Source organism: Alosa alosa, chromosome 1 (genome assembly GCF_017589495.1).
Source record: "Alosa alosa isolate M-15738 ecotype Scorff River chromosome 1, AALO_Geno_1.1, whole genome shotgun sequence".
Classification (NCBI taxonomy): Eukaryota; Metazoa; Chordata; class Actinopteri; order Clupeiformes; family Clupeidae; genus Alosa; species Alosa alosa.
In genome coordinates, this window is record NC_063189.1 from 42,227,318 (window position 1) to 42,243,487 (window position 16,170).

At 45.3% G+C, this 16,170-nt stretch overlaps 1 protein-coding gene across 1 annotated transcript in view; it reads right to left on the minus strand.

Moving 5' to 3' along the window:
• The window catches only part of LOC125301844, a 106,846-nt gene that overhangs the window by 54,070 nt on the left and 36,606 nt on the right, over nucleotides 1-16,170 (minus strand). The window contains 1 exon segment of the mRNA XM_048254652.1: nucleotides 9,028-10,982. Within this exon segment, the coding sequence (XP_048110609.1) occupies nucleotides 9,028-10,689 (1,662 nt within the window). The 5' untranslated portion in view covers nucleotides 10,690-10,982.

Genomic DNA, 16,170 nt, shown 5'->3' on the forward strand with positions numbered 1-16,170 from the left:
AGAAGGATAGAGGGAATGAGAGGAGGGAGGGAGAGACAGAAGGAGAGAAGGATGGAGGGAATGAGGAGGGAGGGAGAGACAGAAGGAGAGAAGGATGGAGGGAATGAGGAGGGAGGGAGAGGCAGCGTTAGGGCCTGGCCGGATGACGTATCGGCATCTGGGTGAATAGGTGCGATGTTCACACACTCGTGCTTCCACAGACACAGTCTGACTGCAGACCACCGGGGGACCGTGCTAGAGCAATGTGTGTCGCGCCGCTCCCCCGACACCTGTTCAAATGCCACCACCGCCACTGCCACCAACGCTGCCAACACTCACCGAGCCAACCACGGCTGCCTGCGAGCAATTACAACTGCACTTCCACGTTCATAAGCATGAAGTGTGCCATAAACACTCACCGGCGACGGTCGTAAAAACAGCAGTATCCAAAAATGACCACTTGGCGCTGGGCTAAGACACATTAACGGCATGTGCATCTGTGTGTTTGTGTGTCGAGTGCTTTTTCTCTCTTGCCTGGATCGGCAACAACATAAGTCACAAGAACTGTGAGCTGTGCGCATCTGGTCAATGTTCTATTGATGGCTACAAATGTCAACCTATAACATGGGGACCTCGCGGTGGGCTTTAGTGGAGAATTAAGACGGCCGCTGGCAAGCAGAGAGTCGGAGACTAACTGTCATGGCAGCGTGAAAGGCCAGGGAGTTCTGCGCACTCCGCTTTATTAAATCATAATCATCTCGGTAATAAGGAGCGGCAAACATGGGCCCCCCCCCCCCAATTGATCTTCAGCAGTGCGACACTGGAGGCCCTCGCCGGGCCACAGGATGGAGATTAAACATTCATAAGAGCATTAAGATATAAGAGCATTAGGTATATCCACACATATACACATCTCTCTTGAGCTTTCTCGCAAACATGCACTAATACACCAGCACACACACACACACACACACACACACACACACACACACACACACACACACACACTCAGAATTACAAAACAGATACATATAGTGTAGGGTGTATAGGGAGACATTTTAGCCATGAATGTCAGCAATAAGGTAATGTGTGTAGGGAGAGCCCAGCAGGAAATGTTGGCAAACCCTGGTGTTTTACACACAAGCAGTTAGTACACAGAGCCCTACACACAAACATACTGTACACACACACACATACACACACACACACACACACACACACACACACACACACACACATGCACATGCACGTATCCACAAACACCCACATCCACATCCACACCCACACTCTCGCTCTCCTTCAAACACACACACACACACACACACACGCACGCGCACACCTGCTTAACAGGCAGATTGACGCTAATGAGTTACAGCGCATCCATCTGTAAGCCTGGATGTTGACCTGAGGCACTGCAGGCGTCCAGCCTTTGTTTCACTAACACCCTTCAACATAACAAGGGCCTTTTAATAAGCCCCACCGCAGCAGCAACAGCAGCAGCCCAGCCCAACAACAGCGTCCAGCATCACAAAGCCTCGCTACACTGAGCTGCTCCAGCCCGAGTGGGCCCGGATCCTCGGCCACCTCAGGGATTTCCTTTAAATCTCCGTGAGGGCAGGAAGTTGAAGTTAGCAAGACATTCCCCCACTGAGACAGGTGGCATCGTTTTTTTTTTTCTCATTCTTTTTTTTTTTAATCTCACAGCGGCGTAGGAGCGCCTAAGGCTAACACTGAGGATTCTCCTCGCTATTCATTTACCTTAGATATTAGCTGGCCCTTATATAGCGCTAGCCTTCAGCACAGCTGGAGACTAACTGAAGTGGCGCTGGCTAAGTATCTGCACAGCAGCGCTGCCAGTGTAATAAGCTTCCTCATCATGTTCCCTATTCAGACGCATGGCCATGTGCTTCGACTGCGAGGCTGGAGGAGATGTAAATTTTTCAGTGTTACCGTTACAAATCTTTCATTCGCACTTGATCAAATATTTATACATTAATATACATCATATGTACTTTTTTTGCAAGCCTCTGCTGGGTCAGATAAAAAGAATAGCTGGCTGTCTGGCAGACAGATCCACTATTTAAAATTCAATGTAAATCTGCTTCCCTGTAAAAACGGACTAAGAATTGCAATTGTGCAAAACAAAAAAACACTTGCGGCTTGGTTAATGCAGCAAACTTTAACAGCGTCATCATCTTGTCATTTTTTCTTTGCTTTCCTTTGAAAGCAGGTGATTGTCAGACAATCTCGCATATGAGGCTTTCAGAATCAGGGATGATAAACAGGAACTAGAGGAGGAGGAAATGATGGGGGCTCCCCCGATTGTTTTTGTTCCTCCTCTGTACTTGATTGTCTGATGAAAGGAGTTGTTTGAGGTGCCCGTCGCTGCCGCAAAAAAAACACGGCGCGGCACCAAGGAATACGTGTCTGATTATGAAGCTGATTGAAACATTCTTCTCGGGGGCCTGCAGCGGCCCGTGCCCCCAAGGCCCCCAAATTGACAGAGATTGACAGCAAAATGACGGCCTAATCGTAGTAATGCGGTTAAAATGAGGGGTGTGATGGGAATTAAATCAACTCTGTTCTCGGGGAGCTGCCTGTCTGTTTGCCTTCGCTAAGTGAAGGGAGGAACGCCGCTGGCTTCTGCTCTGCGGAGGGGTCACCTCCCAGGAGAGATGTTTCATGTAGTCCTCGGTGTGTGTGCCTGGTGTGTGCATTTGTTTGGGTTGAGAGTTTTTTGTGTCTTGGGAGGAAAGATTGATTAATACCTGTCGGGGAGTGATTAGCGAAAGCCAGTCTTTCAATTGTGTGGTGTACAAAAATCAATGGCAGTTAAAAAGGTGATGACATTTGAAAGACCCTAATGAATTCTCTGACCTGGTGTTGGGGTTAATGAGCTTTTGAACCAACAGTTCAGACAGCAGAGCTAATCCACAAAACAAGATGTGAAGAGTCATCAAAATAAAGGTGCTGAGTCAAATATAAAAATCCCACCCTAAACCTACCCCCACTGGGAACCCTGGCCTAAACCTCTACCCCAACAAATATGGATTTAAAATCAGGAAAATTAATTCAGTGCAGACAATAGCATAAGAATCCTCACCTGTGAGAACATTACTTAAAATGAACCCGTCAGAACTTTCAGTCTCTTCCTCAATCCTTACACTCCCCAACCACTGCTCCTACTGTACCTCTTAGAAATAGTCATTTCAATCTACTGACAGTTGAAAGACAGGGTAATTACAGCTTTCAACTGCTTACAAACTAAATCTTTGCTTGTCACAAAATTTTCTAAACTTGTCTTTCAAACACCATAACCCCACACCAAATCCGCAAAACCATACAGTAATTCTCAGTGTTCAAGTCAGTTTTCAATTTCCTAAAACACATTTTGCGAAACACCACACACATTTTCTACCTAACACACACAAATCAAACAGGAAGTAATTTGTTTTAATTTCAACAAAACCTATCAAAATGCCCCACTTAGACACTTAGAATAGATATACACTCTATAGGTATAGACCCTTTCAATCTGTTCCTAGAGGATTCCCGGTTGAAATGTTTAGAACCAATTTCAGATACTTTGAAAATGAATTGGACTTCAGCATAATGTTCTACAAATGTCGACTTTTTCTGTGCCTCCTAGCCTGGGTGCCAGCCGAACTTAGTCCCGCCCACAACACTTGAGGTCGGGAAGTTCGGTCTGGCATTGCTCCGTTGTTAAGCAACTATGCTCGCCCCAAATCTGGCGGACCAATCAAATCGGGCTTTACGATGATGGACAGGTGAGCAACAGCGCGTCGTCTATCACGTCTTCTGAGCATGCTTAGGTTGATTATGTTTGCAACAAAAACGCTGTGGCTTAGACCCCGAAGCCGCCGCCATGCGCCGCCTTTTGCGCTATTTAGAGTTTCAGCCACCGCCAGCCAATAATTTTGTAAGCCAAATTAAGCCGCCATCTGATAAACTTTGGCTGAGCCAGCTAGAACTATTTGCATCAAATAATAATTCTTACATATACGAAAAATAAACGATAAGCGACATCTATTTCCCACAGAGCACAGTCTTGTTCTCGTTGCTGCGATACACAGGACTCATAGTGAATTGACTAAAAAATTGCACGTTTCCGTACAGAAGAAGCAATCAGAGAATACCTTTTTTTTTGTCTCACGCTGATCTTAAATGGCATAAAGAAGCAAACAAGGTCATTTTGATCTCACTTCACACATAATCCTAATTCCTACGTAGGCCTATACTCAAACTTTTGTTAGATCTTCAGGGCCCGGTTGCACAAACACCTGAACCAAATGATTGATGATATGAAACAAATACTCTGGAACGGAGGGATTTACAGTGAATCCCTACAGGAAGTGAATCCCCTGATCTGTCTGCGGTTTACTTGCCAGCCTTTCCCAGTCACAGTACTTCGCAAGTTGTGAAATGTAATTGCAAATTCCGTTTTTTTGAATGCGGGCAACTGGCTACATTTGTTTTAAAAATGGCTGCATATTTAAATGCGTTCATAATAACGTGCAGCTCGGGATGAAACTAGCAGTTTTTCAGCAGATATGTACAGCAAGCATCAAAAGCAAACAGCCCAGACACTCAAACTGGGCATTTATTGCTGTGTGAAGGTGATTCACACACAATTATGTTTCTTTCTCCTAGTCCTTTATAGGGAAAAACACTATATTTGGTAACTTCCATAGACATCCAAAATGAGATGGGATGATTGTATTGGGAGCACTGAGGTGTCAGATGATACTGTAAAAAAAAGGTTACATTTTGCCGCTCAGAGTTCAGGTAGGAGGGCCCCTTAGGAGGATTTTGCTTAGGGCCCCATGGAGGTCTGAACCGGCACTGTGTCCAACATAATATAACAATGTGTGCTTATATTAACTATATTGAATAGCGAATTACATGTCATAAGCATAATGTTACTCTGTGAAGTTTGACAAGTGTGCATCTAGGCCTATTCTTAGACAGCAGCAGGGACATTATTACTTGAAATTGTTTGCCTACAGATAACAAAATTAATACTGTAGGCTACATAACTTGTGAAAGTAAAATCGTGTTTATTTTTTATTATTATTACATTGTATTGCATTTTGTAGAAATATATAAGCTATGCACTGCTTGGAAATATTGAGATCTAGTAAATCAATATAACAGACATCTGTACATGAAGAGGCAGCTTCAGCCATTAGTAGCCATGAAAAGTTTGGTGGCTGCAGCAGCCATTTAGGTTTTGGCTGAGCCGGCTAGCCAGCCAATAACTTCATCAGCCAGCCATTATTCTCAAAACAAATGGCTTCGGGGTCTACTGTGGCTAGAAGGAGACAGATGGCTTCTAAGACCCCATATGGAAAATGCATGTTATTTCAATTAGGTTTTATCACTGAAAACAATTATTTCTAAACACTTTGGCCAAAGTTGAGACGTAGGAAAATTCATGGTTTCACTTTCATCAATGGAAAACAGCGTGTTGCATTGTGACATGTTGTTCCCTCGTTCGTTTACAACCCGTTTGGGTAACGCCTTAGAATAACATGTGCTTATTAGGTATTAACAGTGCATAATAAGCAGTTAACAATTCATTACTAACAGTTAGTTAACTGTTGTTATCCTTTAAATACATTAACTAACTGTTAAGATGCAGCTTGTAAGTGTTAATAAGCAGCCTTTTAAGTTACTTACAAGCATATTTGTTAACAGTTGTAAGTGTTAACAAGCAGCTTGTTAATGCTTGTTAATGGTGTTAATGGCTTATAAGTATAAGTATATATACTCTTTTGATCCCGTGAGGGAAATTTGGTCTCTGCATTTATCCCAATCCGTGAATTAGTGAAACACACTAATCCTGGCGCAGTGAGCTGCCTGCAACAACAGCGGCGCTCGGGGAGCAGTGAGGGGTTAGGTGCCTTGCTCAAGGGTACTTCAGCCGTGCCTACTGGTCGGGGTTCGAACCGGCAACCCTCCGGTTTCAAGTCTGAAGCGCTAACCAGTAGGCCACAGCTAATAATATATCTTACACACCATTAGCAAGCATTAACAAGCTGCTTGTTAACACTTACAACTGTTATAAATATACTTGTAAGTAACTGCTTATTAACACTTACAATCTGCATGTTAACAGTAAGTTAATGTTATTAAAGGATAACAACAATTAACTAACTGTTACTAACTGTTAAGATGCAGCTTGTAAGTGTTAATAAGCAGCCTTTTAAGTTACTTACAAGCATATTTGTTAACAGTTGTAAGTGTTAACAAGCAGCTTGTTAATGCTTGTTAATGGTGTTAATGGCTTATAAGTATAAGTATATATACTCTTTTGATCCCGTGAGGGAAATTTGGTCTCTGCATTTATCCCAATCCGTGAATTAGTGAAACACACTAATCCTGGGCATGATGAGCTGCCTGCAACAACAGCTCGCCGGGGAGCAGTGAGGGGTTAGGTGCCTTGCTCAAGGGTACTTCAGCCGTGCCTACTGGTCGGGGTTCGAACCGGCAACCCTCCGGTTTCAAGTCTGAAGCGCTAACCAGTAGGCCACAGCTAATAATATATCTTACACACCATTAGCAAGCATTAACAAGCTGCTTGTTAACACTTACAACTGTTATAAATATACTTGTAAGTAACTGCTTATTAACACTTACAATCTGCATGTTAACAGTAAGTTAATGTTATTAAAGGATAACAACAATTAACTAACTGTTAGTAATGAATTGTTAACTGCTTATAATGCACTGTTAATACCTAATAAGCACATGTAGCATATCAGTGTTTTACAGAATTATTTTTAAAAACAGAGGGGATATAGCCTATCAGTTTTTTCCTAATAGCCTACCCTACTACGTATCTCTTAGATTTCACTAATGAGTGTTTAGAGATATTGACGGCACAATAACTTTCACAAAAGATCAGAAAACAATGTTAAGGCATTTGTGGAGAAGAAAGATGGTTTGTGTGTTCTTCCTACATATCATGGTACGTTATTTTGTTGCTCTAATTGGTTAGGTCTATCCAATTGAGTGCAGAAGCATTCCCCCCCTGTATCGGTTGAAACACACCCCATAATTACGTCACAATGGAGCAGTATCAGACTCATACCGTAAAACTTCAAAAAATAGCCGAGTCCCAAAGAGACGCCTGTCTCTTTTAAACGCCTGGCGTGGCTACAGGTTTGGGTTGAAGGCCGGTCTCCAGTAGAGGCCTGGTCTGTTTTTTAGTTTCGGGTTGTATTTAATCTTCTAAAACCCGTCAGATCGTCTGTTTAAAGGCCAATTCACACCAAAGATTTGCAATGACACGAAACCGTTACAGAAAGGATGTTACAGCGGTGTGAATTAGATGTTGTACGTCGTTGCAAGCCGTTGCAAAGCATTTACCATGTCTGGTCATAGTTGCAAGGTTTTAGAATGTTGCATCAAGTTGCTGGTTAATATTAGAATGTTGATTAATTAAATGAATTAGAATGTTGCAGCTCATCTCGTCGCGAATCTTGGGTGTGATTTGGGCTTAAGTATGGTGCAGACTGCGCACGTTATGATTAGATGGCATTAAAAGACTGCGGTGGGGAAAAGCTAGAGTTCCAAATTGTATAACATTTTTTCAATATAAACTATGCCTATATGTCCGACGTCGTCATCGTTCAATTCATCCCTTGTGTCTAAAATTTGCGGATAGGCCGATGGTAAGCTTGTTATGCTGGCAAAAAAAACAGAAGGGTTCGCGAACGTTATTCTTTATTCTAAATGTAGCCTAGGCCTACTGTCATGGCGATAAAGAGAAAGAAGTCAGAAAAGGAATTTACCTTAGACTAGGCTATATCAGAGCCCGTCTACGGACATTCTCTGGCTATATAGTGAAATAGGTTGATGATGAGTCGGAGTGGCAAGTGCTGCGCATAGGCCTAGTTGCAGTGGAATGTGGCTGCCCAGGGCATTATAAAACTTCTCACTCTTAGACCTACTCATACACGGCGCTGAAATGGCGTGGAAATAGGCTAGAAAATAGGCTATTGAAATGCAGACTGTTGTCAAATTTGGCAAATACAATACGGGAGAAACGATATGGTTCATGCTCTCTCATGCTGTTTCATTCGTGCCGAAAAGGAGGGAGAATGAAATATTATGCACGTTCCACTTTTGCATAAATAATTCCTGAACGGTTTTGGTCAGGGCTGATAATGCAACTGTATTTGACAAAGGACCGATATAGGCTATTTGCTAGTGACAAAATATGAGCTTTCAGTGTGATACGATCTCTTTGTAAATCATTTTTGTCATCAGATAGCCTAGTCATATAGGTAGACATTCAGTGTGTTTGAAATAATTAATTCGATAATATTTTCCATCTTTGCAGAGGAAAGTTTTGTGTAAAGGGAATTAAAGGCCTGTCTCATATAGACGCCTGTCTCTAATACTAGCCGATGCAGTTTGGCGATTTGGGAAAATAAAAGCCCGGGCTATTATTTGGAGTTTTACGGTATTCTGACTAGAATTGAGTATTGCTACGTCAGGCTAGTGCCTCCGGAAATGCCTTAGGAACGCATATGAAGAAATATATTTTCTTTGGAAAAGAAACACAAAGTAAAACAAAGTAAATTGATAGTAGTCAGTAATTTCTGTCTTTGGAAAAATCAGCTTTGTGATATAAACTCCATGTACATCTGGTGGTTATTGTAGGCCTATTTTTGTTTAATTTTTTCTTGTTGGCTGTAAAATACTGTATTCTCAACACCAAATTATTTGGGAAAGTCAGTATTTTGGTTTCAATATTGCTTGCATGCTTACTGTGTATTTCAACTTCTCTGTAGATGACTTTCACTCTTGCATGGAAATATACATATAAAGCTCATGAAAGACAGACAAGCAACAGTGTGTACACAATGTATCCAAAATGTCATTATGACAAAAGTGTTTATAATATGAGGCAAATGTTTGCTTTGGAGATGTGTTTAAGACGTTTTGAATAGACACAGAGTTTTGAAAATGAAAGTAAACAGCACAAAAACTGTTATAGAAATAGGAGGTTTGCCTTACCCGTCCGATGAGCACAGGTTCTGGGCCAGTGTACTCCTCGATCACAAAGAACTGGTTCCAGATCCAGCTTCGCCTGCTGCGAGAACGTTTCCCGCCGCCTTCGTTGTGGCCTCTGCCCTCATTACCGGCATCATCATCGTCATCATCATCATTGTTGTCCTCATCGACCTCCTCCGCCTCTTCAAACATCAGTCCGTGACCCATCCTGCCGCCGCCACCAGTGCCTGTCTTCCCTGCCGCCCACTCGGTCTCGGGCCGCAGCTTGAGGACGTGGCTGCTGTTGGGCCGCTCGGCCACGGCCCACACGGGGTCCTGGGTCACGCTGGACTCTAGCTCCGGAGGCTGGATGCTCTCCTCCAGCGCCTCGTTTTTGTTCGTGTACTCCTTGACCTCCCTCTCCTCGTCCACCTCGTCCTCCACGGGGGCACCTCCCCTCTCTCTCTTGCCTCCGCCGCTCACGCTCCGCACTCCCCACGGGTCCAGGGTGTAGACGGAGGGAGAAGCGCCGTCAGAGCGCTGGGGCGAGTTGGACGTCCCGCTGCGGAGCATGGCCTGGGTGTCACTGTAGCCGAAGGACGCGTCCCTCACGGTGTTCAGGACCTCCGCCTGAGGGGTGGACGCCAGGTGCGCGCTGAGCCGCTTGCCGCCAACGACACCACTGCTGCTGCTGCTCCAGGTTTCCGTGACGAGCTGACCTTTTGGTGAGGCCCGCTCGCTGGGCCGGCCAATGACAGAGTCCGAGGAGGAGAACTCGCTGACTGGCTTCCAGAGGCTGTGCGCGGCCTGCTCGGTGTTGAGGTTGACGTGGGACGTCGCGCTCATGTGCAGCTCCTCTGTTTGATTGTCCGGGACGCCATAGAGATCCGAGGCCACCGCCCGGTCCTGCCGCTTCACCTTCGAGGCCGTCGGCAGGCTATGGTCCACATCAATCAGATCCCTCTTCCTGCTGCGACTGGCCTTGCCCTGGAAATTCAATCCCACCATGCTCTGCAGCTGGGAGTTCACGATCCGCACCAGGTTCTCCTTGGAGATCAGCTTTAGCACGCCATAGCTGCCGGTCAGGTTGAGTTTCCTGGGCGACTCCAGCGAGAGGCCCTTGGGGGTCTGGCCAGGATGGACAGCAGACCCCGCTCTGGCACCGGACCTGGCCAGGGACTTGGTTCGGGTTCTGTTTGGGTGGAGGCCAAAGTCTATCTTGTGATGAATGGGCAGACCTTTATCAGTTCTCCCAGGTTTAGGGAGGGAACTGTCAGCGCCCCTGGTGCCATTCCTGCTCTTCCTCGGTTCCAGAGCCGCCTCGTTGCTTCCAGACAGTCCGTGCACTGCAGAGTCCAATCCGTCTAGTTTTACCCCAAAACTCTGGCCATCCTCACGTTTTGTGAGTAGGGGGTGAGTGGCGTGGTTCTGCGAGAGCTTCTTTATGACCGAAAGGTCGCTGCGCTCGGCCTGGTCGCGGGCAAGCAAGTCCTTGAGATTTCTTGTTGCCAAGCCGACTTTTTCAGGGCTTTCTTCCCATTGGTCAGCCAGAACCTTGCCCTCGGGTTTAAGTGAACGCTGCCCGCTCAGTCCTCTCCTCCGGACCACCTTGACCGCAGACCCCGCCCTGCCAAACTCCTCCCACAAGAAAAGGGAGACCAATAAGAGCAACTTCCTGCTTGTCATACTTCCTGGTTCCAGGGTCCAAAATTCTAGTGCGAGTGACAGACACCAAGAGGAAACCCTTGGATTCCAATTGTCTTCATTCTCTCTTTCCCCCACTCTCTCCCTTTTTTTCCTCTTTTCTGGTCACTCCTTTCTTTCGTTTCTATTTCCTGCCCTTCAAAGAGAGCTGTAGGGCAGGTGCCAGTCACTCCTCCTTATTTAATATCCCCCTCTATCTACCCAAGCCTGTCCTTCTTCTTCTGCTCCTCTCGTGCAGAATGTCTCATTCAGTTTCCCATGGAGGCTTGAACACCCTGAGAGAAAAGATAAAGATAATTAAGTTAAAACTTTAATCATTGCAGCATGTTAATTAAAAGTGGAGCGTCACAGCAAGGTAACAGAACACACAAGACACGCTGAGAGACAGATCCATTAACTTGAGCAAAATCACTGTATAGGAACACAATTATTATGAGAATTATTGGACTCCATGCTTCTTGCACTCACACGTACAGTATTTGTTGCAGAATGATTTTTTTGCTTTTCTGGCCTGTCACTCAACAAAGTAATCTATTACCGTGTAAAAAAACACTATGGACTTTGGTTGCATATCTTGTAAGCTCCGAGACCCTTCAGTGCAAATCAGCACTGCGCCGAGTGTTGTTTCCTGTCACCAGAGAGCTTACACAGCATAATGAGTCATGTGTTACACGCCGCTCGGCGAGCCTTAGCACTAGCTCACCATATTGTCTCCATCATGTCTGTGTGGTCTGTAGGAGCAGAGCAGTGGACGGCTGCACTGTGTGTCTGTCAGCGGTGCTGTTGTGACAATGCCGCCGCATGCGCCAGATGACCTCTTTTGTTATACACTAGGCTGCATGCAGAGCAGTCATCTCCATGCTATCTAATTAACCAATACTAAAGAGATTAAATAAATATATGCCTTTAATTTTGCAGTGTTTGCTGTGGTGTAGTGCGGCCTTTACGGTACGTTTAGCAAGCTGGCCTGGCTCTGATTTTTGCTGTCGTGATGATAACAGCACGAGCGGTACTACTGCTGCCATTGCTGCAGTTGGTGCCGAAGGGTACTTTTTTAAACGGCCCCGAAGAGAGAGAGGCAAGCTTCTGTGCGTACGAACGGCTCCGCTCGATTCACGTTTTTTATTAAAGAACATGCTTTAGTGCGTGTCGTGTGCAGTGTGCCGCCTCGGGTGTCGTGTCGCATGTGTTTGAGGCCTGGGCGTGCGCGCGTGAGGTGTTGCGTCGCGTCGCTGAGGGATGGCGCTGGCACAGGGAGACCCTGTCAGTGCTGCGCACTGGTGCGTGACGGAGGCCTGAATGTTCCCTATGGAGCTCCCCACTCCCGCACACCCCGCTCTGTGATTACTCCTCCTCCACTCTCTCTCTCTCTCTCTCTCTCTCTATAAACTTCTCTATCACTCGTTCTCACGCTTACTGCTTTTCTTCATTTCTCTTTACCACTCTTTCTCTTTCAAACACTTTCTTGCTCTATTTCTCTCGCTATCACTCACTCGCTCTCTCACTTATTTTTCCACCTCGTCCTCAAACACAAACTAAAAGCTCTCCTCTTCCTTTCCCCCGTCCTTTTTGTGCTCTCTCCTTCATCACCTCTCCCACACACCAACTGTCTGCCTGTTTTTCTCCTTTCATCCAACCTTCTCTCTCTCTATCTCTCTCTCTCTCTCTGAACTGTTGTAATATGCTGTCTTCTCCACACCCCCCCACAGACACACACACACATTTACTCTTTCTGTGTCAATCAAGGTGCCTTCTTAACTCCGCTCGCCCTCTGTGCTCTGTCTCGCTTCAATCAATCAGGCAATCTCCTTAGACGGCCCAGTGACACCGGGATTGACAGGGGTCTTGGATCGGTATTGACGGCGGAGCAAACTTGGGACTCTGTGTTTGTATCAGAGGTCAAGCCACAATACAGACAGTCGTAAACAACACAATATGGAATGTGTCAGTGTATTGTTCTGAGAAACTTTCCACTGACCACACACTACAAACACACACACACACACACACACACACACACACACACACACACACACACACACACACACACACACGCACAGTATGTCCTCACTCAAAGAATTGCTCAACCACAAATGTGCGGCTGACTGACTGCAGCTGGACAGTTAGTGCAGAAGAGATCAAAATCCCACAAAAGAATAAAGTGCCTATGTTTAGCATTACTGCATGGCTGAATTAAAGTCAATTAGCAAAAACATTCATGAGCTGAAATCAATTAGCAGCAACAGCCATGGGCCCACACATTTAATTTGCGGTCACCATATTGGCAGTTCCTGGTACTCCTCCATACCAAAGCTGTCAGGATGTCCAGGTGTCAGGGGGGTGGCTGGGGGGATTGACTACTGCCACATACATGTGGCTTTAAAAAAAACAGAGGATTCTCAGAGATTCAACACATCTACAATGTCACAACTGAGTAGTGAGAGCAGTTAAGCTCTGCACCCCTCAGTTGAAGTTTGTGCATGTGACAGTCTGGCACACAATGCAACACACACACACACACACACACACACACACACACACACACACACACACATATATACACACACACGCACACACACACACACACCTTTAAGAGGCTCCAGAAAGAGTCTGTAAGGTGTAAGGGTTAACCCTGAGCCGATGAGAGCTGCGGCCAAGCAGAGCAAATAAGGTGTGTATTAGAGGGCTTTTGGAGCGAAGATGCTGGAGAATCCCCCTGCTTCTCTTTTTAAAGACCATGCTCACAGATTTTCGCAACATCCATCTCCAGAATATACCCTGTGGATCGGGCAAGTCTCTCTCGCTGAACTGATTAATTGGGGCCATAAATATCTTAATTAATTTTTCCCTTCCCTGAGCCCTGAACTTAAATGATCTTGTGGTTCGTTAGTATTATGGGGAGATCTTTGCCATCGATTGCAAAGCCACTGTGATGCAGCGAAGGCTGCCACCAACTTAACGAGACAGAAAATTTTAATTACAGATCACACTGTCTATCTTTCGCAGCTAAAACAAACTCTAGCTTACACACAAACACACACATACATACCTGCTCCCAGACCAACATCCTGCCGTGGAATTAGGACAAACAAAACACACATGCTGCTGCAGATGCATACAGATCATGACCTGAATGCAGAGTGTGTGTGCTCTCCCAAACACACTTCCTGTTTCAATCAAAATAAGAAATGATAATAATTTATATGCATGCTCAGGAACACCCCCTGTACACAAACACACGATAACAAGCCCACATGCATACACACACACACACACACACACACACACACACACACACAAACACACACACACACATAGATCAAAACAACTTTTCTGTTTTTTTCTTTCACCTCTTCTACTGCAATGCTCAAGGGACTGACTCTTGGACCAGTACAGGTAGAAAGATAAGAAAGCAAAGTAACCCCCCCCCTCTCTCTCTCTCTCACTCTCTCACTCACACACACACATAGATGTAAAAAAGGGGTCCAAATATGCAAGCAGTACAGGAGTACAAAGTGAGGGGATGAAAAGCTAACTACCCCTGTGAGGATGAGCCTGCTGGATTGATATTGGGCTTACTGCGAGGCCACTCTCCACCCTCACATGCTTTACACTTCCAGTGCCAAGAGACGTAGACTCAGAGAAGTGGAGTCAGTGGTACGAAATAGCATCCAATGCACCGTCAGCCCAACCAGTCCACAAATACAGCTAAATGATTATCTTCCCTCACTATGCTAAACAGTTTGGCCTGCAGGTGAAAAGCAACGTTACCAACTTCTGATCAACATGCCAAAGCATGTGGTGCCTCTGCCAGCATTGTCGGGGTACTTGCAGAGGCACCAGGGTTTTTTCAGGACGCCATGGAAAAACAAACAAACAAACAAACAAACAGACCGAGAGGGGGGGGGAATGACAATAAATGTGAAGAGAAAGATGGAACGTAATCCCCATGAATTCCTCGTTTCGATAAGTGCCGAGGATAAGTCCATTTAGGGTAACTCCCATCTAGGGGCTTAAAATAAAAGGATCTTTAAAAAGAGAAAAACAAGACAAAGATGGAGGGTTTAAAACATAGAAGGTCTTGACCTGGTCACAATGAGCCTTGGTAGAAAATATAAGCCAAAAGGAAAGGAAATTAAAAATACACACACACAGACACACACACACACACACACACACACACACACACACACACACACACACACACACACACACTGGGAAACTAGATGATGCAAGATGAGAGAGAGAGGGGGTAAAAGAGGGAAAATAAAATCTCAGTGATCGCAGTTGCAAACACCCCACAGCAAGCAATACATCTGATCTCTCTCTCTCACTTTCTCTTTCTGTCTCTCGCTCTCTCTCTGAAAAAAATGAGGAAAAACCCAAAATATGACTAATCTGATTATTACAAATGTAGTATAGCCCTAGTCCTGGGAGCATGTCTGCCCTGCCCTGCCCTGGTTGTGACCCGTGTGGAGAGTAGTGAGGTTTATTAGACACTCGTCATTGGTATTCACATCCACTCCAGATACTTTAATAATTCATAAATCAGTCCAACAGACTATGAGATTACTCTCAGAGGAAAGCAATGATCTCTGTCGCTCAGAGATGGAGAATAGTTTTTTGGTGATGTGCCCGGGGGGGGGAGTGTGGGTGGAGGGGTGTCATACGACGCAGAGATGATGATAATAAACTTGGACAAAGCAAGATGCACCAGTAAATACAATCTCAAGGGGCTGCGCTTTTCCCTTGGCTCGTGGCCTTCGCCGGCATTGATATATAGGAACCTGAATACTCGCACCACAAACACAATGGGCATTTTAAAAGCCAACAATAAATAAAGCTTGTAGTCTGCCCCGCTGCTATGCAAGTACATTCCAGGACCTTTTCTGTGAGCGGCATTCAGCCTGCCGAGGACTCGACTAGTGAAGCTCGGAGGAGACATTTGCAGAAATTACACCTGATGTCCGTCAAACTCAGCACTCACCTTCTGGCTCACCGCTTCTTCACATAACAATACGGCATCTTATCCTTTCGGATTGCACCCTGTCTGGCATTTTGCAGCCTTTTGAGGGAAAAAAAACACTGTAGCCTACCTAGAAAGCACAGTCTGGTATCTTACACAAGAGGTCATCAGGCTTGTGGTTTGAGTGAGTGTGATGCAAGAGGCCTGATGTAGACCACATGCTCAGGATGTGCTCAAGCATATCCTAGTGCACATTTGTATTTGGTAGATGCTGATATTCACATTTTTCATCCATATACAGAGATGAGCACACATGCACCAGAGCACACATTCATACACCCAAACACACACGCACAGGTGCACACAATCACAACACACACACACACGCACGCATCAACTTTATCTTTTCTTTATGGCAACAACATTGCATCACCAGATTAATTGGCATTCTGCTCATCAGAGAGAAAGGCTGGAATACTTGCTTGACTGGGTTTCCC